Genomic DNA, 24,709 nt, shown 5'->3' on the forward strand with positions numbered 1-24,709 from the left:
ATTCTGGTCTGAACATGGTTTGTTTGGAGAAGGGGCTGGAGGTGGAGCTGGACAGTTGTAGAGCATTGAATGCCAGTAAAGTTTAGATCTGAGGGAGGCACTGAGGCTAGGGAAAGGCTCTTAGGCAGGAAGTGGCTGGTCCAGATGTTAAGTGAGCTCACCTACCCACCCTCCTCAAAAGCATGCAGCGAACAGACCAGACCTGGTTTGAATGTGAAAAATAAACTTTTATTTCAGTACTTGCTCTTTGTGGCTCAAAAGCACATCTACTGCTTGCTTGGAACCCAGAAGTATTTATAAAACCATAGAGAAATCGAGCAATATTTATATAGAACATATATATTTCGGCTCAAGTGCTTCTTCCTGTGCAAAGCAGAAAGTTCTAAGTGCATCAGCGTGACTTTCCCCAAATCCCTCTCTGGGATTTCGGGGACTCTGGAGGCTTTGACCCCACTCCAGATACAGAATTCTCCCCGCTTCCCTCTTCCAGGCTGAGGGAGGCCCAGTCACACGGAGAGAGCGAGGGGTAAAGTCAGAGATGGCAACTTGTGGGGTCCCCGAGCTTAGTCAGGGGCAAGGGCTGTGTTCCAGGGCCCTGGCTCTTCAAAGAGGGGGTGGCTGAGATGCCAGCTTTGTTGGTGAGTGACCAGCACAGGCAACTTAAGGCTCCTGTGAAGTCTACGCATTGTGGTGGGTGGGGTCATGGGTAGGACAGGGGCCTCCGGGGCTCTTTTCCCCTACAACTGGGCTCTGAAGGAAGATGCCTGGGCACAGGTGGGGGACTCAGACAGGGCTGGGGGCAGGAAGGTGGTCATGGTCATGGTCTCATTCTCCGAAACATCCTGGCCTGTGACCTAAGGCTCTGTGAAGCCAGGGAGTAAGACTCAATGTCATTGGCAAGGCTGAGTCATATGAGGCACCAGCAGTGCAGAGCTGAAGGGGCCTTGGAGACGAGCTGGTTCCACCACTCTGTGACCGAGAAGCAGACTGAGGCCCAGAGAGGGGAAGGCAGTGGCTGGCCAGACTTGGGGCTCAAACCCAGGGCTCTAACCCCTCCAATTTCCTCCCCACCTCCTCATCCTAACTGGATCCTTTTTGATCAGGCCCCAAATGGCCTCTCTGACAGTCAGCTCAGGGCTGGTGTGGTGAACGGGGCCCTGGACTCAGAGCCAGAAGGCCTGGCTTCATTCCTGCACCTTCATATTAAGCAGCCTTGCAAATATCCAGCGGTGCAGGGCGGGCCACCTCCCTTCTCCAAGCTGCAGTCTCCTCGTCGAGAAAGCGGCTCCCACTCTGCAGTTTCCCATGGCAATTAAATGGGTTGGTGGCCGTGTGAGCCCAGGAAGCACTTAGTAGGTGCCTCACAATTGCGGGGTGCGGGGGTACTATTGGGCCGGTGCTGCTGGGATGTGGGGGGAGCTTGGGTCTGGACTGTTCCTGGGACCCTCCCGATCTGCACCTGCTCAGGCTCTGCCAACAGCCCCTGGGGCCTGGGCACAATCTGGGGAAGGGGTTCAGGACACCCTAGGGTGCTCAGTTCCTTGATCTGGTCACTGGGCACACTTTTTCTCACCTGCTCCCAGGGAAGGGGCTCTGGAATTGATCAAACAATATGGCGGGTGGTCAGTGGCTTTCCAAATGGCATCTGGGCTGGGAAGGGAGGCGGGAGTCCCTCCTCCCCGGCCCACCCCCCAGGCCCAGTCAGCCAAGATCAGGGCTCCTACTGTGGAGGCACAAAACATTCCTCACAGGTGAGGGAGGTGGGGAGCCAGGCTCAGGGGGACCAGATGGGCCGGAAGTACATTCAATTCCAAAGAGCGCCCATAGGCAGCCCACCCTGCCCTGGGGTCCGGGGCCCAAGAAGGGGCAAATTTTGCTCATTAGCTTGCGATAAAGATTGGGGTCAAGTTGGGGGCCCTCAGCTGGCTCAGGTGGGGCTGGCACGGGGGCCCTTAGGAGGTGTTAATAATGACGTTCCTGAAGCCCTTCACGGCCTTCAGCCTGTCGCTCTCGAAGTTCACCACCAGCTTGTGGCGGCCCGCGTTCCGGGGCAGCAGGTCCACCCTCACCTTGACTTCCGCCCCCGCCTCCACGGGGTCCGGGCTGGGAGAAAGAGAGAGAAAGAGGGTGAGATCAGGGCCCTGGCCTGGTCCCCACGATGGGGACAGGCCAGGATGACACATGACTACTGAGATCTTAGCCCAGAAACTCCATGGATGTATAGCTTTGTGCCGACAGAATAAAATGGGTCCCGCTCACCACTCTCTGAAGGTCTGGGCCATCTGCCCTCCTATGTGTAGAGGGGCTGGTGTGTTTGTGTGTGTGTACATGAAAGTGGATGGCGTGCTTGGGGGTAAGAGTGTGGATGCTCATGTGACCACATGCATGAAAATGCATTGAGCTGTACATACGTGACTTGTATGCTTCATGTAAATTACATTACAATGAAAAAGTGAAAAAGAAGAAGTGTGTATGCTCGTAAGTGTACGTATATATAAATATGTATCCATGAGGGTACACCACACAGGCACGCATGTACACCTGTGTGTATGTGAGGACTCGGGTGTCCCGAGCTGGGTGCTTAGTGAATGTGTACCTGTTTAGGTTTGTGAACACATGTGCACACAACGCAGCTAACGTGTGGGTATTTGGGCGTAGACACGGGGGAATATTAGGCGGGTGTGTGGGTGGGTGTGTGGGAAGGATGAAGAGGGGGTTACGGGCCTGGGTTCAGTGCTGGAGGGCGCCCTTCCCCCCGCAGCATCTGCCCTCTGCTCCCAGGCCCCCAGGCTGGAGGGACCAGCACTTACATTTCCACGGTCTTCTGCTCGTCGGTCAGGCCCGCCCCCTCCACGGTGAAGGTGCAGCCTGACAGCGGCACGGTGAGCGGGTTCCACAGGGACACCTCAGCCACCAGCTTGCGATTCTGCTTGGGCTCTCCCAGGATCTAGAGGAGGCATGGGGCAGATGTCAGGGGCGGCACGGAGGGAGAGCAGCCCACAGCCCCTCAAGGGCATGCAGGGTCCCAACTGGGCCATCTCCATCTTTGCTGCAATTTGGCCCAATGTCTGCCCAGCTCCGCCGCTAACATTCCTCGCCTCATCTGGAAAACACAGATGATGACACCTGCCCAGGCCTCCTTCATGGAGCTGAAGTGAGGCTCCACGCAACCCACAGGATGTGTAAAATGCCTCCCTCGTTCTAGGGTCTAGGGTGGAAAGATCAGAGTCTTTGGAGCCAGGCTGATCTCTGCCCCTTTCTCACTGTGTGACCTCGGCAAAGTTACTACCCTCTCTGAGCCTTGGTTTCTTCATAGGAGAGACATGCCTGACCGCAGGGTTCTCATGAGGATTAACTGAGCTAATATGTGCAAGCTCCTAGCAGACTGTCTGGCACACAGTGCCCACTCCCTCCTGCTCTGCTCTTTACCATTTATTTGTAACTGCAGCGTTTGGGGATCTGGGGCTGTGACTCCTCCAAGTGAATCACTATGATGACCATGAAGTTGGTGATAAGAATAGTCAGTTTTTATTGAGCCCTCATAATGTGCTGGATACGGTTCTATGTGCTTCCTGTAGATGCACATTTAATCCTTACAACACCCATTCTATAGATGAATAAATAGACTCCAGAGTCTGTGCCCTTAACAACACATCCCTTCCTGCCCCGCCAGGGCCCCAGGACCTGGGAATCTAGCATTAGTAGTTTAGCTTTTAAGGGTCCATGAGTCTGAGATCCCTAAGTGCCATGATCCTACTACTCTGGGATTTTAGGATTCATTCCTAGAGGCTGTGAGTCCCAAATTCTTTCTGCTTCATGATGCTTTTCTTTGATGAACCTAGGATCTGAGGAACCTGGGGCATCAGAGATCTTGAGGTTGCAGGGAGGGAGGTGCATGCACGTGTGGGGACCTGTCCGGGGACCCAGCCAGTCCTTACCCGGATCTTGATTTCTGGATTCTCCAGATAGATGTCCCTCTCAGCCAGCAGGTAGCTGTTGGCAGCTGGCTCGACGAAGAGGCCCCGCACTTTGATGAGATTCGACTCGGTCAGGCAGTCACAATACTTTTCGTAGAGGATTCGAAGGGGAATGCTCTTCTCTGCAGGAGGGGAGAGGGGAGAGCACTCATGACATCTGAATCGTGGCCCCCACCTCTCCTATGGCATCTCCACAAGGCACAGAGAGGGCAAGTAATGAACTCGAGGTCACACAGCTGGTGAATGGATGTGCTTGTCCCAGCACTTTCCCTCACCTGCCCTGGCTCCAAGGTTCCCAGGGAGGAAGTGGGGAGGGGAGGCTTGGGCTTTAATCCTGCCTCTGCCCTTTGCTAACTGGGGATGCTGGGCAAGTCACTCCACCTCTCAGGACCTCCATTTCCCCCTATGAGGTCGGTAGAATTGTACCCATTTACAGATGAAGAAACACTTCTGCCAGTAAGTGTTCAGATCAGGAGAGCTGGCCCTGCTTGGCCACTGACTGACTGTGTGAGCCTGGGAAGATGACCTCCCCTCTCTGTTTCTCCTCTGTTCCCTCTCTGTTCCCTGGGACATCTGGCACCCGCTGGGCAGAGCTAAGATCAGAGGTCATTTCAGAGCAAGAGCCACACAAGTGATAGGGGTGAGAAAGAAGCCGGCAGGGCCAACCCCTCCCACTGCAGAGAAGCAAAGTGTGGATTGCAGCCCCATTTCTCTGACAAGAACACTAAAGCCTTAGGGCACCAGGGGCCAGCTTACAGGAGGCAGGAAGGAGCAGTGAAAAGGGCCCACAGGCCCTGCTTGTTCACTCGGTCGCAGGGAACCTTGGGAAAAATCCCTTCTGCTCCTCGGGCTTCCCCCCATCAAACAACAATGTTGGAGGGACGGTCCTGGGGCTCCATGGAGCCCAGCCAACCTCTCCTCACTGTCCCAGTGCCACGATGGGAGATGCTGTTTCTTCTTTTTCTGCCATCTGTCCCCTCCGTCCCTGCACTAGACCAGCGTTTCCCGAACTCCAGCCATTCATGTGATTTTCCACACGTCTGAGTAACTCCTCATTAAATAATTTTTCTTTCAGTCCCCTCACTTTTTAACCTTTTTTGCTTAGGGAACCTTTTCATCATTATTTGCAGAAAACCTGTCTCATTTACCGTAAGTAGAAGGAAGCTGGTAAAAACAAACACCAGCAAACAAAGTCATGTTTATTCAATTCAGGCCAATATTCTCATTTGCTGAGGGCTCTGAGTTTGAGACCTGAGCTTACTGTTAAAGAGGGAGATTAGCAAGGATCTGGGGTGCCTGGGCCAGTGAGCACCTGCTGGGAGGTCATCTCTAGGGCCGTGAAGGCCCGAGCAGACGGTCACCTTCTCTCTGCATGAGTCAAGGTCCAGGTCCTGGCTGGGCACATTGGTGTTCCCTGTCCCACTCTCTGGAAAATGTGTGCCCAGCCCTCTAGTCACTCATTACTGGGGTGGATCTGCCCCAACCTCTGCTCAGATGACGTGGGGGGAAAAAAAACCCAAAACTTCTGCCAAAAAGGACAAAAAGGAGTGAAAATTCCTGGGTCAGGACCTGGTGGAGCAGAGTGGAAACTCTGACCAGCTCCACAGGAAAGAAGGAAACCATTGTCCTCCAGGATCCTGGAGGAGGTGGCCCCAGCTGTTAACTTTTCCAGGAGGCTTAGGTCAGCGTGGGGCTGGACCTTTGAGAATTACCGTCTACAGGCCAGGGGCCTTGGCCTTGGCTTCGGGCCAGATGCCGGCTGAAAGAGGTAAACGTTTGTGGTTAGTGTCTATTCATTCCTTAGATGATTCCTTTGATCATCACGGAGATCACGCTGCCTGCGTTCCTCATGACCCACCTGGAGGGGTGAGGGTATCCAGAGAGAGAGAAGGGGTGGGTGGCAGGAAGGGAGAGAGCAAGGAGGCGGGGTGGGGGACAGCTGGATTCAGTTCAGCTGTCCTAGGCCTGGCTTCCTGTCCGCTAGCACATGGAAATCCCCCAGATCTTATCGTCAGAGAATAACCAGCAACTCAGCCAAAGTTCAGGGTCTCACAGGGTGGGAGAATCACTCTCAGGTTGACTTTGGCCTTGGAAGCCTCCATAGGGCATCCTGGCCAGGCCCCACCTGAGGGCAACACGCAGGACCACTGCTCTCCTCTGCCCTCTCCCGACAGGCTGTGCCCCTCAGAGGTCTCCGTAGCAGGAGGGACCCCTCCGCTGTGAACACATCCCCAGGAAGAAACACTGGGGCTGTGGCTGAAGCAGAAGAATGCTGCGAAGGGCCTGAGGGTATCTGGGAGGCAAAGGGTGATTCAACAGCAGCCTGGGTGGAAGTTATTCTGGCATCCCTGGTTCAGATTGGAGTTCACCTTATGATACACATTCCAGGAAAGACACTTCCTCCCTTTGAAGCAGTTCTGAGCGTGAGGAAAAACTGACACGTGTGCATTCACACAAAGGGGCTGGAAGGGCTCTTCAAAGATGAACCAGCCTTTGTACAAATGGGGAACCCGGGGCCTGGAATGGAGAAGAGAAATAGCCGGAGCCCACAGCCTGTAGGCAGAATTGCAGGAACGAGGACCTCGGTATCCCGACCACCCCACACACCTGTAGGGATGGAGCCCTGCCCCTGACTCGGGGCCTGGATGTGGAGATGAGAGCCGAGTCCTCTGCACACCAGCAAGGCTGGCAGTGACTCAGGAAGCACTGAGCCCGGCCCTGAGACCATTGCCTGGCACAGCAGGGTTCAGGAAAGACGCTTTTCGGCCTCTGCACACCTGTCGGCACTTGCTCAGCGAACAGTAAAGAGCCCTGCCGTGTCCAGGCACCATTATACACTTTCCAGATCTTTCCTGAGCACACATCTCCTTTGCAGCCCATGAGGGGCATGCTAATGCCCCATTTGATGGATGAGTGTGATTCAAGGCCCAAGGTTATACATCTAGAAGGTGGGAGAGGTTCTTCCCTGGGGGTCCAGTGGTTAAGACTCTGAGCTCCCAATGCAGGGGGCACAGGTTGGATCCCTGGTCGGGGAACTAAGATCCCACACGCCACATGGCACGGCCAAAATTAATAATAATAATAATAACAGAAGGTGGGAGAGGCCAGATTCAAAGCCAAGTCTGGCCTCCGAACACGCCTTTTAGCAGCATAAGTGTTGGGGCCCCAGCCCTGGTGCCACGTGGCTCTGCCCCTAGAGCTTTGCCGCTGCTCAGGGACCCTGACAGAGGGTCTGCTCTGTCCTGGCGTGTGGTTCCAGGGTGCCTGAGGTCGGCCTGAGATAGAGGCCCCAGGGTTGACTGATGTTCTACTCAGATCATGCTGACCACAGGTCCTCTCCCAACTCGAAGACCCCCCTGCCCTCCCCATGCCCACAGGCTCCAAGTGCAGGAACGGAGAATGGGCTGCTGGGGGGGATAGGAGACTGGGCTCCGTGCTGCCTCCCTAAGTGACCTCGGCAGCTGCAAGCCCTCTCAGGGCCTCCAGCTTAATTTTAGGGAGATAACCAGGTGTGGTGACAAAGCCAGCAGTGAAAGGGATCAAGGGGACGATGACTGTGCAGGCGTCCGACTAAGAAGCCAGAGCGACAGAGGCTCTGCCCAGGGTTGAGGGCTGGGTGAGCTACTGACATTATATCAGCCCCAAACGGGGAAGGGGATCTGCTCCCAGGGAGGCCGGACCAGGCACTGGAGCCATGGAAGAGGAGAAGATCAGGGCTTTTCCTTTCCTATCACTGTTAGAGCCACACTGTCCAGTATGGCAGCTTCCGGCCACATGCGGCTGTTTAAGTGAAATTAAAACTTTAGTCCCATAATTAACACCAGCCACACTGCAAGCCCACAATAGCCACATGGAGCTAGTGTCCACCGCATTGGACAACGCAGATACAGGGCATCCTTATATCACAGAAAGTTCTCTGGGTAGTGCTCGTCTTGAATCTCTTCTCTCTAAGCCTGAGAACCTCCAGAGAAATAGGAGAGGTTCTCAAAGGGGCTCGGGGGAGAGGCACCTGTAGTGTGAGTTGCTGGAGATGGAGGAAAGGAATTTGCTGCAAGGGGCAGCAGAGAGTCTGGGAAAGCAGTCAGGGGTCCTGCGAAGATGAGATGGAATGAAATAGAATAGTTGCTGCGAGTACAGGTTCCATCCTGTCACTTCCTGTGTGGCCTTGGGAAAGTTACTTAACCTCTCTGTGCTCAGTCTTCTCATCTGGAAAATGGGGCCATAAAAGAATCCACCTCCTACATTTGTTATAAGAAGGAACTGGGTTGCTATTTATAAAGTGCCGAGGACAGGGCCTGACCCACAGTGAGGGCGATGGGAGTTAGGTAGATGGCACACGTTCAGCTCTCAGGGCACAACCTAGCATGTCGTCAGGGTGGTCAACAGCTGCTCCAGGAACACAGGGCCTTACCAGAGAAGGGCTCCAGGGAAAAGTTGAGCAGGTCCTTGGTGCCACACTCGGGTCCCAGGATCCCATTGTAGCTGACGGTGCGGGCACAGAGCAGGAGGCAGCCAGTGTGGTCCTCGGCAGTGGTGTTGGTGATGTGGGCAAAGACGTCAAAGTCGCTGCCCCTGTTCATGCCCTGGCCCGCACGGATCCGCATGGCCACCCCTGTCTCCTCTTTATCAGCCAGTTTGTTCTGGTGGTTGGCCCTTGCAAAGGCTTCCCTCTCCTCTGCGGACCCTGTGGGGACAGGGAAGAGAGCTTCATCACAGCTGGAAGGGGGATCAATGAGAAGGAGGCTGGGAGCAGGGCAAGCTGGCTTCTCAGAGTCCTGGTGACTCAGAGCACCCCTGAGGGAGCCCCTTCTTTACATTACTGTGCCAGGAGGAGGAAAGAATATTTTATTTACTTTCTACAAGTGAACTCCTATACATCCCTCAAGACCCATCCCCAAATGACCCCTCTTCCAGGATGCCTTCTCTGACTCCTCCTTTCCCAGGATGAAAGAGTCACAATGTCTTTTGGAGTTTCATAGCTGCCTATTGCCTGTCATGGTGTTCTGGCCCACCAGGTTTTTTTCTGTTCATATGCTTACACTCTCAAGCCTCTTGAGGACTAAGACTGTGTTACTTAATCTTAAGTCATACCCAATGCCTACAACAGTGTTTGGTGCCTAGTAGGCACTGATACAATGAGAACTTTCTCACCTCTAAGCATTTGCACAGGGACCACTTCTACCTGAAATCCTTTCCCTCCCTTCTCTACCTGTTGAGCTTTCCAGCAGGAATGACTGCCCCCTGCTTTATATTCCATTTACTTCTCCCCATGTGCCTTTTATTTTTGTCCCCAGTGTTGTTGGGTACATATTTATTTCTTCTATCAAATCATCAGCTCTAGACCTTTCAGAGGCCAGGGAAAGCATCTTTTCCTTCTGTTTTAGCCCTTCCCACTAGAGCACGGCCACTTAATACCCAATCCCCAGTCAGCCCTGGAGAGTCAACGGGGGTCAGATAAAGGCTGTGGTTTCTTAGTCACTTCTGTGAGCCCTACTGTGCTTAGCACATCGTAGATGCTTAGAAAATATCTGTCTATTGAATTGGCCATTGGATGTGCTCAAATCCAATTTTTAAAATAAACCACATCTTTTTCCCACTACTGATTTAATATTAGTAGCAGAAAGAAGCTTCATCTTTGTGTCTGATTGAGCTCATCTTATTATCTTTAAGTTTCTTTTGGTCCATTTCTCTTTAAACCTTTCCAATCTACCTTCATGCCCACTTCCCCACCTGTGTGTGAAATGCTAAAACAATTAACACTACAGAGTTCCAGGAACTTCTCTTCCATGGCCCCTCCGGACTTCCAAGCCTCTTCAGCACAAATACGTTGCAATAAAAAAGCATGGAGGGACCTCCCTGGTGGTCCAGTGGTTAAGATTCCGTGCTCCCAATGCAAGGGGCCCGGCTTCGATCCCTGGTCGGGGAACTAGATCCCTCATGCTGCAACTAAAGATCACGCATGCCGCAGCTAAGACCCAGTGCAGCCAAATAAATAAATAAAGATTAAAAAAAAAAAAAGCATGGAATTGACCATCTATTGTTGGAGCTCCCACCACTAATAAGCTCTGTTAAACAACATGGACATCATGATTTTTCTGTTAAGATGAAAGCCTCTCTTGTATAACAGCCATCCCTTTCAGTTTTATTGAGTCAAACCAACACAGAAAGTGAGGCTTAAAAACCAAATGAAATATTTTTGTGGAATATAGAATTCTTTTCCTAAATGAATAATCCTTTACCACTGTCCCCATGCCCCCAGTGTGTTTGTCAAGTTTGCACCTGATTCTAAGGAATTTCTTGAAATGGAGAGTAACCTACAGATCATTGTTTTTTGCAAGCTGCCAGAAAACACACACACACACACACACACACACACACACACATATGCCCTCTGGGCTGGTAAACAAGCTGCTTATCTGCAAGGCAGTGATGAGCCGAGGGCCCCTACCCTCCGGGTACTTGTAGGTGTGGGTAATGTCCTCCCGCTGATCTCTGCCCACGCTCTTTGTGCTGATCTTCTGCCCCACGACCAGGGAGTGGTTGATGGACTTGTGCATGGACCCATCATCCTGCCGGATCCAGTCCACCACGTCGGCGTTGACCTCGGCAAAGACGAAAGGGGCATCGTACTTGGTGCTCAGGTCGCCCACCTTGATGGCACGAACGGGAACCGGGCCACAGCAGTATGTCCCTGGTTGGGAGTAGGAGGAGGGTAAGATGAGCCTGGGCTGAGGGGAGGGTGGTACCTCCAAAATCTTCCACAATTTAACCACACATAGCCAAAAACCTACAGACCATATAGCCTTTGACTCAGGGATTCCATTTCTAAGAAGGCAGCATCAGGTAAGAATTAAGAATTCCAGGGGAGGGAGTTCCTTGGTGGTCTAGTGGTTAGGACTCTGTGCTTTCACTGCCGGGGCCCTGGGGTTCAACCCCTGGTTGGGAAACTGAGATCTTACAAGGCATGCAACAAGACAAAAAAAAAAAAAAAAAAGAATTCCAGGGGACCCTGGAACCCAGCTTCTGGGGTTCAAATCTCAGCTCAGTCTCTTATTAGCTGTGTGACCTTGGAGAAGTCACTTAACTTCTCTGAGTCCTGGCTTCACGTGGGGATATTTGTACCTACCTAATGAGGATTGGCAAACACTTATCGCTATGTGTTTGATAAACAGAAATGTATCCCAAGGCACTTAAGGAAATGAGGAAGCCAACTGTAGGCAATACTTTACAAGGGTGTGTGTCTGTCTGGTTTCCTGCCCAGACTGAGAGTAGCAGTCAGTGTCCGACACTGACTCAGGGAGTGTGTGCTAACGAAATGAACAAGAGAGCTAGGTGTTTATCTGGGTGTGGTTTACAACTGCCTCAAACTGGTCACAAATTTAAATGCTGAGGACTAGAGGCTTGGTAGCTATATTACAGTGCGTCCATTTGATGGAATGTGGTAACATTAAATTAAAATTAAAATCACAGAAAACTATCTGATAGAGAAATGCTAATGATATATGGAGAAGTGACAGGGCCAGGATGAAAGGCCATGTGCAGGAAGAGTTCTTAACCTGGGGTCCATGGAACCCCCTAGGCGCAGCAAATAGAATTCAGGAGTTCATAAACTTGGATGGGAAAAAATTACATCATTATTTTCACTTCCTTCGAATGTGAAAGAAGACCAAAAACCACAGTCTTAGGTGCACTTATGACTTGTCACTCATAAGAACCACAGATATTTTTATATCTCTTTATAGTTGTTACAGATAACTGGAAATATAGAATATGTTCATCTGTACCACGAAATTATGGAACTTATTGACTCTACTAATAAATCTTGTTATATAAAGCATATATTACTATATCACAAATTTATTTTAAAAATTTTGATAACTATATTGCAATGTAATTGAACCCTAGGTTTATATTGTGTGTATTTAAAATATTATTCTGAGGAAGGCTTCATTTGAAATTATTGGAAGCTGTGTGTGAATGTTAATGAAATTTCTTGGGGGGAAGAGGACAAAGATGCTATTCGACTTTTTTTCTTTGTGCTTCTCCATATTTTCTGTTTTCCACCATGTGCATGAATTACTTTTCAAATTATAAAAGAGGTGTTTTATAAAATATCAATGAGGTCCCCCAACACTCCATGCTCTTTGGAGTCAGCCAGACCTGGGTTAGCACCCCAGCTCTGTCCCTCTCCAGCTGAGCAGCCCCTCTGCTGGGTGGGTCCCCTCCAGCCTCTGTTTCTTCATCTCGGTAATGGGGCCACACCTGCCTACCCACCTTCGCTCTTCTCCTGGGGCGTGGGGTCCAGGGCCTGCCACCCCTCGTATCCCGGCTGCAGGTCAGGCCTGGTCATCCACGACTCCACCCAGCAGTGGAAGTTCCTGTTGGGGAAACAAAACAAAACGTGGACCAGGACTCTCACGCAGACGTTCACGGTCACCTCCTGCGGGCTGTCCACACTCGCCTTGTCCTAAGCTGACCCCAGAACATCCTCCCCCGACACTTTGCTCTTCCTCTGGGGGCCCCAGTCGGGTGCTCCCTTCTACACTGGGAGTCCTCAACCCCTTCCCCTCCTCCTTGCCCCTCTCAGTGGCTCTGCAAGCCCAGCTGACCTGACCTCCTAATTTCTCGACTCTTCCTTCTTTTTCAGCTCACAGGCTCTGCCTGGATTCAGACCCCCCCCCCCCAAACCCGCCTGGACCACAGCCCCGCCCCCTGCTTCCGATCTGTCCCCACGGTCATCAGCACACCCCTCTCCAGTCTGAAGCCTTTGGAATCAAGACCAGACCCCCAGGCTGGCAGTGCAGACCCCGGACGGTGTGTTCTCCCTGATGCCCTTTCATGCTCCCTGCATTGACTTTCCTTCCTCTTGGCCTTTGCTCCTGCTGTTCCCCCTCCTGGAGCCTCTCCAAGGTCCGCTTCCTTTTGTCCAAACACTGTTCAACTTTTAAACCCAGTTCAAATGTGACCTCCTCTGAGAAATCGCCCCAAGTTTCCTCTCCAGGGGATCCTTCCCACTGAGCGCCCCCCTCACCAGATCATCTCGCTCTTGTCGCTCTGGATCTCCCCAAACTCGTTGCGGAAGTACTCAATGAGCAGGTTGCTGTTCTGGTCGTGGGCCGAGTTATAGTTGGTCACGACGCGGGTGGGGACGCCGAGGCACCGCAGCACTGGGTCGGGGGACACAGTGGAGAGAGCTTAGGGGGTGAGCTGAGGCCCTGGAGACATCTGCTCCGCTTGGGCCTCCACGTGCCCACCTGTACCCCAGGGAGCACTGCACACTGGTAAGGGTGTACCATCCCCTTGCCCGGGCAATGGCACCCACCTCGCTGGTTGCCCCGTGTCCACTCTTTCCCTTTCACATCACAGCTAACAAAAGACTCTAAATGCAAATCTGACATTAACAGTCCTCTGCTAAACCCTCAATAGCTCCCCACAGCCCTCGAGGTCAAGGCCAGACCTCCACCGTGGCCCTTGCCCTGCAGGGTCTGGCCCCTGACCACCTCCTGCACACTTTGCTCCAGCCACACTGGCCTCGCGGCTCCTGCAGCATTCCATGCTGCCAACAGCCCCAGGACACTGGCATATGCTGTTCCCTGGGCCAGGAAGGCCACCCGGCCGGGTTTACATTACCCCATCATTTGCATTCATAGCAAAACTGGGGATTCATCATCGTTCCCAATATACAGGTGTGTGAGGGATTCTTTAATTTGTCCTCTGAGGGCAGTGAGCGAGCTGTCTTATTTTATATCCCCAGAGCCCAGCACAGGCCTGGCACAGACTAATTTGTCAAATGGGATGAAGGAGTGGGTGAAGTAGAAAGAAAAGGAGGAAGGGAAGGAAAGAAGGAATGACAGAGATTCAGAGTGAGGAGTGAACAGCGGGGCAAGCAGAAGAGGGAAAGGTCAGGAGCCCTTCCGTTCCAGCCCCAGCTGCTTCGGGCTGTGTGGCCTGAGGCCAGTCCCTTTGCCTCTCTGGGCCTTGTTTCCACCTCTCTAGCCCGGGGTTCAGGTGCACTGGGACTCCATCGTGGGCCAGGAGGGCCTGCATTTGTGCCTCAGCACAGTTTACAGAGAGCCCGGAGTAACTGGGAAAGGGACTGGTGTTGGAATGATAGGTGACAAAGAGGCAGGATGTCAAGTGGCATCTATAGACCACAGAGGAGGGACGAAGACCCCGGGCACGAATCCTGCCCGAATGGTGATGCTAGGTGCTCCTGACAGAGGGAATTATGGGTGTTTTTCCTCCTTCATTTTTTTATGTTACTTTTTATGTAAAATGTAAAAGTAACATATTCTCAGGGTAAGGTAAAGAAAGTAACATCTAAAAAACGAAGTGAAACAGAAAAGCCTGCTAAATATAATCTGTAGGACCACTGTTTTACTTTTAGTTTTGATTGAGGTTGAGTCTCTGAGGTGGGGGAGGGGCAGGGATGTGACCTTTGCCCTGTGCCCACCATCAACCAGGGCAAGAGCTTCCCCGATGGCCCTGGATTCTGGCCGGGAGACGTGAGGGCACTGGGAGGAGGAAGGAAGGAGCAGCTGTGACCCTTCACCTCTTGCCTGGTTCCTGTGCCTTTCAACTTGGGTACAGTCTGGACGCTCTGCTGCCCGTGGCGAGGGCTGATGTCCCAACCCCAGGCCTTGCCCCACCATGTGACAGGCTTCAGAGCACAGACCTGAGGCTTGGGGAGGCCTGTCCCCGCTGCCCAGGGGACCAGGCTCCACTCCTGTCCCAGGGATGGTGTCCCGGGAGGCCTCATCATCACGGTCTAAGGCCAGGAGGCTGTGCCAGAGCCGGACCCACCTCGTTCCAAGCCTGGCTGTGCCGCTCACCAGCTGTGCGACCTTGGCCAAGCCACTTCTCTTCTCTGCGCCTCCATTTCCTCCTCTAAGAGGAGCTAATAATAGCAGCTTGTCGGGATCTTGTAATGATTCAGAGAGGAATGGGTATGGGCAGTCTGGCCGAACAGAAAAGTGTGTCACTGTGCCCGTCCCTGCAAACGTCCATCCAATCACTGTCAGCTGACTTATGGACACAGAGAAAATGCCCCAGGATCCAGCTGAGGAATCCCAGCTGCCCCGGAAACCCACAAACCCCACCTAACTTGAACCAGAGACTGTGCTAAGTGACATCTCCCCGGGTCCTAAGAGCTCCCTGGGACTTGGGTCAGTTACTGCTGTCTCCATTTTACATGTGAGGAAACTGAGGCTTGGAGACACCAGTTCTCTCGCCCAAGTCCTCCCAGGGGTCAGAGGCAGAGCTGTGATTCAACCCGGCCAGTCCGTCTCGAGTCCCTGGGCCGATCCACCATTCGGCTCCCTGCAGAAACCCCGTGACCACGGGGATCAGACGCCCCCTTATTTGACCAAATCTCCCTGGCTCCGTTACACATCAGGCCTGGGAGAAGGCTGCAGGGACCCGGGCTCACAGAAGCCAAGGGCGGTTCCAGGCCCTCTCACATCCCGCGTGCCGCTCACCAGTGCAGGCCACAGCAGCAAAGACCCAGCACTGGCCATACTTGACGCGCTGGCAGCCGTCATTCTTCCAGCGACGCAGGATGTCCACGCTGCCGATCCAGAACATGGGGCTGATGCCATCCCTGTAGTTGTTGTCCCAGCGTCCCAGCAGCACGCCCTGGTCATCATTGCAGTTGACCTGCAACCAGCGAGAGCGTCAGAGGGACCAAGCCTGGGGAAAGGGTGACGGCTGCACTAGGGTGGGCATGAGTGCCGCACATGGTGAAAAGGCAGAGGAGGGCATTCCAGGTTGAAGGAACAGCAGGTGCAAAGATCCCAAGGTGTGACAGACTGGGAGGTTAGAGATGGCTGGCACCGGAGAGAGAAGAGGGAGGGAGGAGGTAGAGAGGGGTCAAGGTAGCGAGGGTGATGCTGGAGATGTGTATTTGTCCACGGGGTGGCAGGGGAGTGACACGGCGTGATCTGAGTTTTACAAAGACCCCCTCTGGCCCCTGCCCAGATTGTGTCATTTGCCCCCAGACTCCCAGAACCTCGAGAATAAAATGCAGCCTCCTGACCGTGGCCCTGAGGCCTGCACTGTCTGGCCCTGAGGCCTGCACTGTCTGGCCCTGCCCCCTCTGCAGCCCACCTGCACCCGCCCCTCCTGCTTGTGCTCTGCTCCAGCCATACTGGCCCCCCTTTTGCTCCTCAAACCTGCCACAGCCGTCCCTCCTCAGGGAGCCTTTGCACAAGCTGTCCCCTCTGCCTGGGATGCTCTTCTCCTCCCAGTTACTAAGTCAACTTGGGACTCATCACTCAGGGAGGTCCCCCAGCCCCTTGCTGGGGTTAGGCCCTGTGTTCAGACACTGTCACACATCTGGCCCCTTTGGCGAGTGCATCGTAACTTATGACTGTGCGCTTATGTGATACTGTGGTTCCTCCTGTCTCCTCCCACACACACCCTAGAACGGAAGCTCTATGAAGTTAGAGACCATTCATGTCTTACACCTGCTTTTCCCTGGTGCCTAGGATGTGGGTGGCACTTGACGAATACTTGCTGGATGAGTGAGTGAATGAATGAATGAATGGATTGCTTTGAGGGACCACATGGCATTACCCGCATTTGTACCTTGTCTCTCCAAATACAAGGTCTCCTAGCTGGGACTCACCCATCTCCTGGGTCCCCCCCACCATGCCCAGCGTGGGGCCTGGCCTCCATCATCACAGGAAGGGAGGGCCCCTGGGGCGGGCCGGCTACTCACTCACCATGCCGCTCACCACCCGGCCCACGTAGACTGGACTGCTGCGGCGGGAGCAGTCGCGGCCAGCGTCCCTCAGGAACTTGGGGTTGACGTCCAAGAGCATCAGGCAGATGTCTAGAATCTCGACTTCAAACTGTGTCAGAGGAAACAAGGGGAGGATGAGGGAGCTGAGAAGTCACCTCCTCTGGGAAGCCTGCCTTGAAGTCCAGCAGCTGTGGGACCCCTCTGCTCTGTCTCACACACCAGGTCGGAGGCTCGGAGGCTCGGGCTGGGTCTGTCACATCTCTGTGGTGCCAGCTTTTCCTGGCCCAGGAAAGGGGGGGTGAGGTGGGACAATGACTGAGTGTGTGAGAAAGGGGGAGGGGGCGTGACTGCATCCAGGCTGGGGGGTCCTGGGAACTTGGAGTAGAGCCCAGCGTCCCTGGAGTTTCCCTGCCCTCCGAGTCACCTCAGGCCCAGCCACTGCACTCCCCCACCGCCAAGTCTTCACTTCCCTAAAGCCTGACTCACCCTGCAGAGCTGATGAGCCTCCCCTCCTTCCCCATCCCCTCCCCACACACCGTTCGGATTGGGACCAAAGTATAGACTGAAAAGATGTAAATCTAACCTCATCACTCCTGTTTCCACTGCACCCAGAGTAAAATCTAGACTTTTCCCCGTGGCCTGCAAGGCCCATTAAGATCTGTGTCCCATAGAGAACAAACGTAGGGACACCAAGGTGGGGAAAGTGGAAGGGGGGGGGCGGAGGAAGGGAGGTGGTGGTGGGATGACTTGGGAGATTGGGATTGACATATATACACTAATGTGTATAAAATCGATAACTAATAAGAACCTGCTGTATAAAAAATAAATAAAATAAAATTAAAAAAAAAAAAGATCTGTGTCCCACCCCATCTTTGACTTCATCTCTCACTGCTCTCACCCATACTCATCCTGCTCCAGGCTCACTGCCTCAGGACCTTTGTACTTGCTATTTCCTTTGCTTGGAATGCTCTTCCTGCCTCTCTCTGTGTGACACACACTTTCTCATCATTGCAACTCAGATGTTATCTTTATCAAAATCTCTCCTTGTCACCTTCCATCGGACCACCCATCTGTCACGTTCAAGGGCTCTCCTGTCTGCCCCCTGCTCCCCGTCTCTGTGGCCTTGTCCCAAACCAGGCCTTATCGCAGGTCTCCCTCCATGACACAGAATAGCCCTCCCTGGCTTGAACCATTCATTTTGTGGCTCCCTATTGCATCAGCCTGACATTCAGGGCTGTTCACAACCTGAACACTGCTGACTTCTCCCACGTCATCTCCTGGGGCCCCTTCTCATATAAGTGCTCCCCAAACTGTACCATACTTCTTAGGTACAACATAAACTTTCCCACCTCTGAGCTTCGGCTCATGCTGTTCCTTCTGCTTGGAATACCAGGCACCCGCCTCTTCCAAAGCTCAGCTCAAATGCTGCCTACTTCAGGAACTGCCTGATTCCCTTCCTTCCTTTAGGTCTTATCATCCTGGCTAGTGATGACTTCCGGAAGTTTGCAAGGCCATGTCCCACGGCCCCACACAACCTGGACACAGACCAGGAACTCAGAAAATGAAAGGGAGGAGTTGGCTTTGTTCTGTTTCTCAGGGGAGAATACAGAGCCCTGGGAAATAAGAGCCAATTCATTTTTTGATGTATTTTATGCATCACAGTCATATCACCATTTCATTTACATCCCACAGAGGGCTACAGGGTTTCTGCAGTTATTTGGAGGCAGATAGTTTTGCAATTATTATCCCCAATATTCAGAAGAGGAAACTGAGGCCAGAGCCCCAGATCTCAGGGATCATCCTATGATCCCAGGGCAGGACTCTCTAGTCCTGAACATGGACCCTGATCCAGGGGCTGCTAAGAGAAGTCTCAAGGTGAACCCTACCCCAGGAGGCCAACACTCACTAATACATCAGGAGGTTGAAGGGCGAGGGGTGTGATGGTTCTTGCTTCATGAGTTTTCTCAGCAATATCTCAAGAATTTTTATGGGGTGCTGGATAGTAGAGGAAATAAGAGCATTGATTTGGAGAACCAGCCCAGGCTGGCCTGCTGAAAGAGGAGGAATCACATGGTACAGTGATGAGCCAACCAGCTGAAATCAGGCAAGCCCAGCCTAGACAGCCAGGTCCTGGTTGGCCCACAGATTTATGAGAAATAATGAATGATTGTTTTTTCAAGCCTCCAAGTTTTGGACTTGTTTGTTAGTCAGCAGTAGCTAGCTGATACAACAGTGATTCTCAAAGTATCACTGGATCAATACTATCAGCATCACCTGAGAACTTGTTAAAAATGCAAATTCTCAGCCCACACCCAGATCTACTGTATCAGAAACTAGGGATGGGACCCAGGAACCTGTGTTTTAACCCATTTTTTTAGGTGATTCTGACATATATTCGAGTTTGTGACCCACTGATTAGATAATGGTTTAAAGCCCCTCTCAGCACATGCCTAGCATATCGTAAGCTTTCTCGAATGCTGCCCATTATTTTGATATATGGCCTTGAATGTTCCCCTTCTCCCTCATGGAGCACCTGCCAGCCCCACAACTCTCAAAGGCCCTCCTATTCTTTCCCACCTTGAATCCAGAGCTGCTGCTCCCACAGTGGATAGGGCCACCCTTTGCTGTGTGACCTCAGGCTTGGCCTGGGCCCTCTCTGAGCCTCCAGCCATTTCAGGGCCCTTGAATCTTTGACAGCATGATGTGGGTGACTCAGACCTGCTCACACTTCTGACTTTGATTTTGATTGTCTCAGACTCAGGACCCAGCACACAGTGGGCCTAAGATGGTTGGGAGGGGCAGGGTGTGGCCTTACCTGCCCAAAATTCCAAGGTATGCTCTTGATGAACTTGGCTGAGCCCTGGTAGATGAAGCCCTGTTGGGTGAGGACATACTCCCGCCGCTCCTCATCTGAGTCCAGGTACACAGCGTCCGCTGTGGGTGAAAAGGAAAGGGCCTCAACTCTAGGTCTGGCAAGGCCCAGGTTCCCCACAGACATGGCAGCCGGGGTGCCAACTCCCCAGGGCCAGGTCAGTTTCTCAGAGGCCTTTCTCTCTTTTAATCAGAAAAACTAATCATTAATTAATAATCCCCCCCAAAAAAAAGTAAAAAAAAAAAATTAATAATCCCACATCGGTGAGATAAGGTATTATCAGTGACAACAATGTCTGCCTTTTATCCAACACTTGCCACGTGCCAGGACCCATGATAAAGGTATGACATATATTAACTTGTTTAATCTCTACAAAAGCCCCATGTGGAAGGGATCCTTGGAAGCCCCATTTTACAGATGGCAACACTGAGGCTCAAGAATATATTACAGATGGGAAAACTGATGCCAAAACAAGAGACAGAGGCGCACTCGCTGGGCCACGAGTCAGGAACCCCCTAGCTCTGCCTCCTTTGCTGTGTGACCCTGGGCAGGTCAGTTCTTCTCCTGCCACCTGACTGTGTTCCCTAAGAGTAAAATGTGATCCCAGATCTGAAAGGTGCTTTGCAAGCTAAAGCCCTGAGCCAGTGCGAGGAAGAAGCATCATTCAGGTGGAGAGGAAGCCGAGAAAGGGTCACTGCAGCTCAGGGGAGGAGGGTCCTTGTCCAGCTTGGCGGTCAGCTGGCATCTGAAGGTTGCCTGGATGACATTCTAAGCAGAGGACCAGAGAGAGCAGAGGTGCGCCCGCTGGAAAACGCAGGGCACTTAGTTCCCTGTGGCTAGCGACGACAGAAAAGGACCTGGGGCGGTGGGGCCAGGTGACAGGAACGCAAAGGTTAGCCTGGCCTTTCTAATCCTCACTTCACAAGTGAGGAAATTGAGGCTGGGAAGGGGAAATCCAGAGCCATGGTATGACTTTGGTCGGCTCTGGGCATTTTTGCCTCCGTGGGCTCCTTCCTCCACAAAAAAATAAAAAACCAAAAATATATTTTATGACTGCATTGGTATAATGATGAACATATTAATATTATATGTCAAAACACATTCTCTGGCCTGAACATTCATTTTGTTTCTTCTGATTTTTAAAAGAAATTAACACATTTTCATGGGTCCCTAAAAGTATGGCGGGCCCAGGCAGCGTGCCTACTGAAATCAGCTTGGGGAAACATGTCCAGTGCCTGGGATGCAGCTGCCCGGCCCCTCAGACCCCTGGGCTCCTCTACAGCGACCAGCAACCTTACAGCTTGGAGGAAGCAAATGTGAAAGTGGCTGGGTGTCTTTTGCATCCTGCCCTGTGGCTCTAAAGATTGTGCAATAAACATCAGCCTTCAGATAAATGAACTATGTGGCTGTAAATCAGCGGGCAGCGTGGCAGGAAGAATTTAAGAGAAGGAAAAGCCCACGGTACTTTCACATCCAGTGAAAGTGTCAGCACATGTTGAATTGTCCCCACCGCAGCCCAGGAAGCTGGGACTATGTCCCCGCTCAGGTCTCTAGCTGGTAAAGGTGGAGGCCTTGGGGCCGCTAGATCCCGATCCCGACCATGTTGGAGCTCAGGGACGGGAGGCCCCCAGGTCATGGGCAGATCCCCCCTCCCCCCAGAGGGAGAGCAGTTTCCTCCCCTAGCGCACCCACCCCCACTGAGCCCAACTTCCTGCCTCCGCATCACCAGTTCCTGGCCTGGGATGTGGGTCCCTTTAGTCACTGTGCTGCTTGGCTGACTGTCAGCCCAACCCTCCAGGCAGGGAGGAGCCAAGGCCACAGGAAGGGGACATCCCCCAGACCCTCACTCCCCGTTCCTGAACTCTGAAACCCCACGGTGTTGGGGTCAGGGAGGGGCACTGCCACGTTCCTGCCCTGCGGGCAGGGTTGCCAACTAGCTGTAAGTTCACATTGACTAAAATCAAAATGAGTGGACAGTGGGTCCAGCAAGGCCACTTCTGTCCTGAGAAACCATTCCGTGTGGCCACAGGGCATGTGATCAAGGGTGCTCCTCCCTCTGATAAGCCACAGGGGACCAACTCATGCTTGTGGGTGGGAGCCAGACTAATGAACCACCCACCCGGCAAGACCCAGGGCACTCCCAGCTCTTAAAAAGGATGAGCAGATGTCTGCAGCCTGATGCGGAAAGAGCCTCAAGATGTACAGTAGAGGGAGAAGAAAACCAACCCAAGTTGTAGGCTGATGTATATGGTAAGATTCTTTTATGTTTAAGAAAAACGGGGAAACCCATAATGCAGTGAGGTCTTGTACAACATGATGAATGTAATTAACACTGCTGTATGTTACATATGAAAGTTCTTAAGAGAATAAATCCTGAAAGTTCTCAACACAAGGAAAATTTTTTTCTATTTCTTTAATTTTGTATCTATATGAGATGATGGATGTTCATTAAACTTGTGATAATCATTTCACGATGTACGTAAGTCAGATCACTATGCTGCACACCTGAAGCTTATACAGTGCTGTATGTCAATTACATCTCAATAAAACTGGAAGAAAAAAAAAATACAGCGACGTCTCCAGGCACATACATTGGAATCTAAGGAGATAAACCCCCCAAAGACATCTAATAATGGTGTTTCCCAAGGAAGAGAGTCAAGGGGGGGGTTGTCTCTCTGTAGTGCTTGAAGCTTTTATAAAGAGGGTGTTCTTATGTCTTACTGTTATAATTAGAAATAAAAGCCAAAGTATGTAAAAGAGAAAATAAAAAAAATCTTTCTGTTCAAATAAAATGCCCCAAAATGGAGAAAAAATAAAGAAAGAAAGAAAGCAGTGGCCTAGTAGGAAGCTGGTTGTCTTGATGCTAGAGAGGCCAGAATTTCTGCCCTGGGCCCGGGCTTTGAGGAGGGACAGCCCATTCCCAGACTGGGCCCGCCCACAGGGCACCTCTCTCTGCTGGGCTACGTAGGAGCAGGAAGGAAAGAGAGCCCACTGTCTTGTAAGTCACATGCGGAAACTGAGGCCTGGGAAGGCCTGTGGCGCCCCCCTGTCTCCTCCCATCTGCTCGAGACAGACTCAGCCCTCTCCCTGACTCTCTAGTTTTGTCCAGCATCGCCCACTTGCTTCTTGAAGGACCTGCCTAAAGCCACTTATCTCTGAGCCTCAGTTTACCGTCTGTAAAACGAGGATGCTAACCTCTCCCCCTGGGGATTGTTGAGAGACATCATTGAAAGAGCGTGTAAGGAGGCACTTAGGTGACCAAACTGCTCCTGCCCTCCTCTCCTGGGTACCCCGCCCCTCCACCTCCCTGTTTCCCTTCCCCAAGCCAGTCTGGTGGGATTTAAAACAGAGCCCCACGAAAGACAACCAACCAGGCATAAAGCCACGGCCCTGGGCATCCACTGGGCAGCCCTTTCCTGAACGGGGCTTCTGAACCCGGGCCACCTCCAGGCCCAGCTCACAGTGCCAGGGCCTCAGACACGGGGTGAGATCCCTTGGTAGCTACGTAGGCTGGGGCAAGTCATTTTGCTTCCGCGAGCCTGTCTCCTCCTCTGTAAATGGGAATAATGAGTTCTGACATCACAAGGTCTTTGGGAGGCTGGAGCACGGAACTGTATACAGTAGGCCTCACTCAATTCACTTGGATGTCTCTTCCGCGCCATCCCCCCACCCTCAGTGGTTCCCATGGGTGGGTCCAGCCCTGCCCATCTCCCCACCCTGCCCGCGGATGAAGCGCAGCTCACCTGGGCACCAGGCATTGAAGAGCAGGGTGAAGTGACCCAGCACGAAGCTGGAGCCCTGGTAGCCAGTGGAGGCCTCCAGGCTGAGGCGGTACAGGCCGATGGGGGAGCTGGCTGGGCTGCTGAGCTGCAGTGAGAGGGCCCTGTCCTGCTGGTCCACCACCGTGGCCGCCCAGGCACCCTCCTCCACAGTATTGGACAGCCTGAAGCGGGCCTTGGTCCCGGCATCCTCGCTGGGGGCTGGGCCTGCAGAGGGAGAAAGCAGGGGCCGTGAGCCAGGGGTGGTGAGGGAGGGTGAGCGCCAGGGCTGGCAGGAGCAGAGCACTTGTCTGGGGTCCCCTGGGCCTGGGTTTGAGGCCTAGTTCTGTCACTAACCATTGAGGGAACTTTGGCGACAGGTTTCATCTCTCTGAGCCTCAGCTTCTTCATCTGTAAAATGGGGATCAGACCCCAAAATGTGCAGGATGGTTTTGCGGGAATACATGAAAAGCTGCAGGCACACAGCACGTCCTCAATCTCCTGGGAGATTCCTCCTGGGAGAGGGGACAGTGTGGCCTGGGACAGGGTCACAGTCACACTGTTCTGGACTGGTGCGACTTTGGGGAAGACCATTCTCTTCTCTGGACTCAGTCTGCCCATCTGTAATATGGACAGGAATTAGGCAAGATACTCCCCGAAGGTCCTCCTCTCCTGCCTAAATCCTTTAACTTTCAGAAAAAGAAGCTGAGACTTTGAGTAGAGCGGGACCTTGGTCCTCTGATGTCCCCAGTGGGGCCTGTCTGAAAGCCTGCTTGCTCTTGGCTAGCAGAGGGTGCTGGCCAATGCAGGTCTAGGTGTCTATCTCCCAAGGGCCCCTCCAACATTTTGCCTCTGTATCTCCATAGGCAGCCACGAAGAGCCAGAACTATCCCTCACCTCCCTACAGCCTTTTACACTTTACAAAGCACCTTGGCACTTCCTGCTTCCCCCAAGACCCCTTGGGGAGGGAAACTGAGGCTCAGAGAGAAGGGCTCTCCCAAGAACATCCCAGGGGTCTGCGGCAAAGCTAACAGCCGAGTCCACATCTCTAGGCCCTGGGTTGCCCCCCATGGTGCCTCTCATTCCCAAAAGGGATGCTGGCTCTTTTTCAGGTGGAGGGCAGGGCCTAGCCCATGCAGGCAGTTCTGAGTCATGGGGAGGGTGAGGGGGGCTGGTCACCCTTTCTGGACTTGGACGGCAGAGAGAAGAAACAAAACCTTCTCTGCCTGGTTGGGTGGCTGCTCGGGAGGGTTTCTGTTTATTCTTGCACCTCCCTCCCTGCAGCTCTGCCCTCCCACTACTGACAATATGGGGACCTGCTCACTGAGGGGCTACCTGCCAGCCCCACCCACTCCCAGGC

The 24,709-nt window shown here is 52.8% G+C and overlaps 1 protein-coding gene across 1 annotated transcript in view; it reads right to left on the minus strand.

Moving 5' to 3' along the window:
- Nucleotides 1–212: 212 nt before the first annotated feature.
- The window catches only part of TGM2 (transglutaminase 2), a 31,946-nt gene continuing 7,449 nt past the window's right edge, over nucleotides 213–24,709 (minus strand). The window contains exons 3-13 of the mRNA XM_007193138.2: nucleotides 23,335–23,577; nucleotides 19,535–19,653; nucleotides 16,700–16,828; nucleotides 15,455–15,632; nucleotides 13,009–13,144; nucleotides 12,252–12,355; nucleotides 10,426–10,668; nucleotides 8,389–8,661; nucleotides 3,939–4,099; nucleotides 2,811–2,947; nucleotides 213–2,103 (exon numbers count right to left, since the gene is read on the minus strand). Coding sequence (XP_007193200.2) covers nucleotides 1,953–2,103; nucleotides 2,811–2,947; nucleotides 3,939–4,099; nucleotides 8,389–8,661; nucleotides 10,426–10,668; nucleotides 12,252–12,355; nucleotides 13,009–13,144; nucleotides 15,455–15,632; nucleotides 16,700–16,828; nucleotides 19,535–19,653; nucleotides 23,335–23,577 — 1,874 coding nt within the window. The 3' untranslated portion in view covers nucleotides 213–1,952. The remainder of the gene's footprint in view (nucleotides 2,104–2,810; nucleotides 2,948–3,938; nucleotides 4,100–8,388; nucleotides 8,662–10,425; nucleotides 10,669–12,251; nucleotides 12,356–13,008; nucleotides 13,145–15,454; nucleotides 15,633–16,699; nucleotides 16,829–19,534; nucleotides 19,654–23,334; nucleotides 23,578–24,709) is intronic.

The sequence above is a fragment of the Balaenoptera acutorostrata genome, chromosome 15 (genome assembly GCF_949987535.1).
Source record: "Balaenoptera acutorostrata chromosome 15, mBalAcu1.1, whole genome shotgun sequence".
NCBI lineage: Eukaryota > Metazoa > Chordata > Mammalia > Artiodactyla > Balaenopteridae > Balaenoptera > Balaenoptera acutorostrata.